Source organism: Mesocricetus auratus, unplaced genomic scaffold (genome assembly GCF_017639785.1).
Source record: "Mesocricetus auratus isolate SY011 unplaced genomic scaffold, BCM_Maur_2.0 contig_12218_pilon_obj, whole genome shotgun sequence".
In the NCBI taxonomy this organism is placed as follows: Eukaryota; Metazoa; Chordata; class Mammalia; order Rodentia; family Cricetidae; genus Mesocricetus; species Mesocricetus auratus.
Genome location: NW_024434863.1, coordinates 433 through 7737, shown reverse-complemented (window position 1 = coordinate 7737; position 7305 = coordinate 433). Strand labels below are relative to the sequence as shown.

Here is a 7305-nt window from a genome sequence, read left to right as displayed (position 1 = left end):
GATGCAGTTGTCTTCCTCACCATTGGCATCTACTCCACCAAATCCAGGTGCCAAGAAAGAGTAGTGAGGCTTTGTGTGAATGGTGCAGCCATGAGGATGCTAACCAAACTCGCACAACCTGAGCAGTACTGGATGAACTAATACAGGCTTCTTCAAACAGAAACACCACAGAATCCACAAAATGGTTGTCTAATTTTTTATTCATTTTATAGTGTTTGGTTTACAGAAATGGATACAGCCAGAGAGACAAGAGGAGGACTTCATTGCTCTGGATCTCCAGTTAGAGAATTTGAGAAGTCTCCCTCATATGCTGACAGCTGAACTCATGGAACTGGTCCTCTGCAGGAGCCCCAACTGCTTCGGCCAACTGAGTCAAAAGTCCAGTCCCCACACACTGAGTCTGGAGAGAGAAACTGTCTTCCTTCCTCTTCCTCATCTCTTGTAAGCACACATTCATGTTTGTTTTCTGCTTTGGTCTAAATCCTTGATCATATGCTCTGCTCAGTCTTATCCAGACAGGTTCCTCCAAAGAAACCCTGTTGGGATGTGCTTGGGGCCAACAACCTCACTGATTCCCCAGTATCAGACTCAATGTAGTGAAAGCAAACCAGTACAGCATCTGGGTAGAGAATCCCAGAATGCAGTGCTCTCCCTACCCAAAACTGCCATTCAACTTATTTCCTGGGGTATTAAAGGCCTGAGCCCCCATGCTGTCTTTCCACAGGTTCTCTGAAAATGCTACAGTGTCCTGTAGTCTACCCAGGTGTCCTTGGAAACAATGCTGGCTGCTGCTTATTGAATACACCTGTAGGTCAGAGCTGAGAGGATCCTAAGATTGCTTGAGGCATTTGGGAGGGGGCTCCAGTAAAGAGCAGTGAGCAGAAGCCAGGGAGCTGTATGCTTCAGCCAGCAAGTTGGGATATGAGCCCACCATTGTCTTCCAGCTTGAAGTCTCAGAGACTTCAGAAGCATGAGCTGTAATGAAATCCAGCACCTGGGTTTTCAGCTGCCCTGCACTGTGGAGGTCAGCCAGGACGAGAGTGTGGGCAGCAGTCTCCACGGAGAGGTCCTTGCAGAGGGCGTCCTCGCACATGACCTTCAAACGCTCCAGGCCATACTTGTCGGCAGCTGCAAGCAGTACATCTGCCATGCTGTGGAGATCCGGTGCCTTCCCGGTGTAAATGAAGCCCATCATTGCCCTGAAGCCTTGAGGCTCCAGGTCGTGGATCTCATTGCTATTTGTTCTGCTCTCCTCCGTGTCATGTTCAAACATGGCTCTGAAAACTGTAAAGCGAGCTGCTTAGATGGCCTTGTGAGCCCGGAATTCCTGGCCAGCTACCACCAGGCAGCAGTCTGTGAAGAAGGAATTCTCCCACAGCTCTCCTAACTCATCTGCCAGAGTGCACCTTGGAACCTGGATCCCTGGCATCGTGATCTTATCAGAGAAGCCTAAGAAGTCTTGGGCCACAGACACCTTGCATCTTAGGCTGAGATCATTGTCCTCGAGCAGCCAAGGCTCCTGGGACAGGAGGAAATCTCGAAGGATGAACTTTCTGAATCCCCACTGTTGATTTTCTAGGAACCTGAAGTATTGTGGGCTCTTCATGCCTTGCGTTTTCTCTCCTTTGGAATCGATGATCCAAAACTGGAACTTTGCCCACACTGGTCTCCTTGTGCAGCTGAGCAATGTTGGGTAAACTGACAAGTAGCCTTCGCTTTCTTCATCCACCCCGTTCTGGTGTATTTTCAAACTCCATCTGTTTTTGTCCCTGGCTCCTGAGGAGAAGGTTGGGCTTTCAATGGCTTCCTTCATTTCCCGCAGGATAGAACAGAAGTTGCCGATGATCCAACTGTAGGTGAATTTCTGGAAACTGACTTCTGTGAAGCCCCAGCTCTCGGCTGCCAGGTCCCCTGACATATCTGCCTGTGGCAGTTTCACAGTTAACCTGGCTCCAAAATGAATAGGTAGGGCATTTTCTTCTTCAACCTGGAGGTCCCAATTACAGATAACTGTAACACAAAAAATAAAAGACCAGAGACTGATATTGGGGCTCAACTTCAATCTGAATGTCAGGCAAGCAAAGCAGCCAAGCCACTAGCTCTTGCCTCAGCCTCAGGCTCCACGTGCTCTCCCCAAGCATCACACTGCTACCTCTCCTCAGCCTAACTGGAGATCATCTTGAGCCTGAATCCCTAGAGACATCGCTCTTATTGTTTGTTCCACTCTATTGCTGGGATCAAGGGCATGAGCTCTGTTACTCTGTTAAGCTGGTTCAATCTAGTGTGGCCCTGGGTAGACTTGAACACCCAGATATACACCTGCTTTTTGTCCCACGAGTCCTCAGGGGAAACGTGTCTGACTGGCTTCACTGTCTAAGCAGTATGGTTGCTTTGCTCTTTTGATCACCAGTGACTTGAGAAATGGTAACCTGTTTTTCACCGCAGACACATTTCTAGAATATTGTTTTCTGCTTTCCTCTGTATCCCCAACTCTTTAGGGCTGGAGACTTGGGTCTCTCTGAAATTTTCTATCCAGATTTCAATGTTCGATTCAGAGAAGACAGATTGACCTTCTTGGGATAGCTGCAATCTCACCACTACACTGTTTCCTTTTCTAGATTGAATCTTAGGTCAACAGGTAACTACTTTTGACGGTTTTACTCAACTCTTGGATGGTTTGGAGCACTTAATGCTCTCATATAAAAAATGTTGTACCAGGGTTCCCTAGAGAAACAGAACAGATAGAAATAAACTCTGACCATAAGACGAAAGGGGATTCCTTCGAATGACTTACGTCTGTATGACTGATAGCCTCACAGTATTTAGCTATGAAGAGAAAGTGAAGGACCTCAGTACTTACTCAGTCGAGAAAGCGGGACCAGTCCTCTGGTCTTCAGGATATTCTGGAAGTCAGGAGAAGTAGTCGCTATTGCCAGTGAAGGGAGGGACTTGCTGCAAGGCAAGGTCCAGCTGGCAAAGAGGAAGACCTTCCTCTCTCCATGCCCCTTTATAGTCTCCCACCAGAGGGTGTGGCCTGTTTACCCATCAAGGTCTGGATTAAGGGTGTGTTTGTCTTCTTGCCTCCAGATCAGGATTAGATCAATGTGTCCCTGTAACTCCAAGGTTCCAGTTGGAATTGGATCTACATACCACAACTGAAGCGGTGCTCTCCATGTTTGGATGTTAGTTTATTCCAGATAAAGTCAGTCAAGCGAACAAGAGTAACCATAAGAAGTGTAGTTTGCTTCTTGTGTTACATGAAGTTCCTGAATTCTACTCATTCATTCACGGGGACTGAGTAGATTCTGTCTTTCCATACCATATATTTTGTTTGTTTGGTATTTTTCTCCAAACTGTGTTCATTTTATCATTTGTAGAAGTTTAAAGTAAAGTTACTTTACATACCAATCCCGGGTCACTCTCTATCCCACAGCAATGCACACATTCTACCCACCCAACCCCCAATCCACCCCTCAGAAAGGGGCGTTCCCACATGGGAAATCAACAAATTCTGTGACATCACTGGAAGCAGACCAAAGACCCTCCCCCATGATTGTAGGGTGAGCGAGGTATGTCTCCACAGGAAATGGGTACCCAAGAGCAATTTCATGCAGTAGGGATAAATCCTGGTTCCCCGTGGGGTGGATCCAACAACTGCCCAAACCACAGAAAGGTCATACACATTCCTAGGGACCAGTTCAGTGTTATGCAGGTTTACGAGGTGTCACTCTGGACTCAGGGACCTCCCACTTGATTCTTGCTTTGCTCAGCTGTTTCTGACCCAGGGACCTGCCCACTCTGCTCATATTATCACACCTCCTGCTGCAAGACTGTAGTCTGCGAGTTGGGCCAGTGCTTAGCTGTGGATCTCTTCACCTTCCTTTGTGGGTTAATGGATGAACGTTCTATGATGACATCTAAGGGAGTCCTCAACGTGATTGCACGGCAAGTGCAGCTAAGGTGCCCTCTCCACTGTGGCTCAGAGTTTAAGCACGGCTCATCCTTGTGCATTCCTGGGAATTTCCTTAGAGCCAGATTTCCGGCTAACCCAACAAATGCTCTCTCCATCAACGACTCCCTTTCCTTGTTCAGTTCCCCTGCGGCCTCGCCCAACTTGACCGTCACAGACCCTCGTGCTCTCCTTCTACCTTCTGCATTCTAACAACAACCTCTTCCTTCACGGGTGTTCAAAATATACACAGGAGACCTTGTTGTTTCCATTTTGGGGGATGGTAGAATCCATGCATTTACCTATTAGGGCCCTTCTTGTTTTTTGGACGCTCTGAAGTTGTCAATTATAGGCTGACTATCCTCTGCTTTATGTCGAATATCTACTTATGTGTGAGTACATGGGACACAGAGCTAAACAGAGAATTCTGAACAGTACAGTCTCTAGTGGCCAAAAGGCAAAGGAGGATCTGCTCCATATCCTTAGCCACCAGGGAAATGAAAATCAAACCTCATCTAAGATGTCATCTTTTATTGGTCAGAATGGCTAAGATCAAAACCATTAATGACAATTTATGCTGGAGAGGATATACTGTAAGGGGAACACTGTTCCTTTGCTGGTTCAAACTTGTAAGCCACTGTGGAAATATGGGTGGCCATTTCTCAAAATGTTGGTTATCAAACTACAACAAAGCACAGCATAACCACTCTTGGGCATATAACCAAAGGATACACAACCATACCACATGGATATTCGACCTATCAACTATGCTCACAGAAGTATTTTTTGTAATGGCCAGAAACTGAAACCAACCTAGCTGACCCTCCACTGAAAACTGGATAAGGAAAATGTGGTACATTTAAACAATGGGGTACGACTCAGGGTGGAAGACAATGACATTGTGAATTTGCAGTCAAATGGATGGATTTAGAAGACAACAATCCTGAGTGGGGTAACAGCAACACAGAACAACAAACATGGCACATTTTATATTTTAGTGGGTGTTTTCTCTCCTCTCCAAATTTTGACCTCCCATGCTTACTCTCTATGACCATTAAAATGAGAGACTTTTCTCTTGTATATCAGAATATATTCAGTAGTTACTGAAGGAAATGTGTTCTGATGGCTCCTATTCAAATGTGATCAGTAAAATGCTATCCATACCTCTCCAGTTTGTGATGTCTGGAGGGACTCAATGAGCCAGGAGGAAAGGGAACTACCTCCACTTATTGCTTTCCAGCTCAGGTCTACTGAAAATCTGGCCCTGATGCTTCTCCCACCCTCCATACAGGATTAATCAACCAACTCGATATGAGCCCTAAAAAGTTGCTTCTTCTGTACAGCCCCTATTACAGGTGGATAACGAGTACCACCTGAGACTCTTCTCTGTTGCAGGTTCCCCTTTCCTCAAGAGTGTCAATTGAAAGTAAGCTAGGCTATCACTGCAAGGCCCCTCATTTGGCAGAAAAGGGCTCTAACTTGTGGTCCTGAGCTTGCTTCTGGAGAGTTGGACCAGCCTCTCCTGGGATAACTGGGAGCCACAGAGGCATAAAGCATTGAATCTTTTCACAGAGCATCTCATGTAAAAATGCCATTGGTGGTGGTTTTAATTTGGGTAGGGGGTTCTCTTGGTGACTTATTGGAGACAAAGAGTGAGCAAGAGAGAAATAGAAGGAAAAGAGAGAGAGTGAGAGAGAGAAAGAGAGAGGGAGAGAGACAGAGTTATATAGACTATGAGACAGACATAAATTGAGGGAGAGTGACATACATAACCATTAATGGAGAGATGAGATTGTGACAAGGCAACAGACATACAGACAGATATCTTCATTCTAAACATACAATCACAGCATTGGTGGAGGTAAATAAGTAGATTGAAAGAGATGTTCTGCCACAGAGCTAGAGCAACAGACAAAAAGACATTCAGGCTGACACAGACAGAAAGAAGGCATGCTGTGTGTCACAGAGATACACATAGAATAAAGAATCATGGTCACTCTCAATCCCCCAGCAACACACACATTCTACCCACCCCACCCCAATTCCACTCCTGGGGATCTCATGGGAACTGCACAGTGATTCTCATCCCATTAAGAATAAGCTGCCCATCAAGACCCCCTGAATCTGGGTGTCAGTGAAGAGGCCTAGGGAATCTATTGAGCCTTGGGCAGCAGATCAGTACCCATCCCAAGTATACACACGGACTTTGGACTCCAATAGAACAATGTGAGGTGCACTCTCACCCTGAACTCTTGGGGAAGGGTCTAGGCCCTGCCCTATATGAAATGACACACTATGGACACCCCCATGGAGGGCCTCACCCTCCCTGGAGAAATGAGGGGATAACGGGGGGGGAGGGCATGGGAGGAAGGGAGGGAATGGGAGAGGGACCTGGAACTGATGTGTGAAGCAACCTTGATTCTTATCTAAATTTAAACTGGAAAATAAAATTAAAAAAAAAGAATAAGCTGCCCAGATTAAAAGTCTTCTCTTTCACCAAAGGCAGCAGGTAACCTGCAGATCCAGTGCCTACAGATTGCCTGGGAACTGCAACATACTTCCCATTCCATCAAAAGCAGACCTGCCTAGATTCCATATCTTCTCTTCCACCAACGAGAACAGGAAACCACCAGACCCAGAAGACCAGGGACCAACTTGTCCTTCAGGATAATGTATAATATGCTGTGTATCCTGACCAGCATTCCAGTGACTGGGGATTGGCTAGATACTGCAGAGAGCTTCCCATCCAGGCAAAAGCCGAGCATCACAGTTTCCATATCTTCTGTTCCACCAACGAGTCCAGGAAACCAGCAGGTCCAGACCAGGAGATCAGCTGGTCCCTCTAGCCAAGATAAAATAGGCACTGTATCCAGGCCTAAATTCCAGTGCCTGGGGATTGCTTGTGAACTGCAAAGAGCTTCCCTTCCCTGTGTGTGCCGAGCACCCCAGATTCCAGGTGGTCTCTTCCACCAATGAGACAAGAAATCCTGCAGATCCAGTGCCTGGATATCGCCTGGGATCAGCACAGAGCTTCCAATCCCCGCAAGAATGAGCAGCCCACATTTCAGGTCTTCTATTCCGCTTTCAAGACCAGAAAACCAGAAGATCAAGGAGACAGGGGACCAGCAGTTGAAGCAAGGCCAGGGAAAACAAGACCTGCATCTGGGCCTGCATTCCAGTGCCTGGCAATAGCCTGGGAACTGCACATAGCTTAGCATTCTGGCAGGAGCAAAGCAGCCCAGATTTCAGGTCTTCTCTTCCACCAAGAGACCAGGAAACCAGAAGATCAAGAAGACCAGGACACCAGCAGGTGAAGCAGGCCCTACATCTGGGCCTGCATTCCAGTGCCTGGCGAT

General features: G+C 46.8%; 1 protein-coding gene across 1 annotated transcript; it reads right to left on the bottom strand.

Annotated features, from left to right (window-relative positions):
• Nucleotides 1-808: 808 nt before the first annotated feature.
• LOC121138660 (speckle-type POZ protein-like) lies at nucleotides 809-1992 on the bottom strand. The gene is given in 1 exon segment (XM_040741311.1): nucleotides 809-1992. A coding segment is annotated over 1 exon segment (1089 nt). The 5' UTR covers nucleotides 1919-1992; the 3' UTR covers nucleotides 809-829.
• Nucleotides 1993-7305: the final 5313 nt, after the last annotated feature.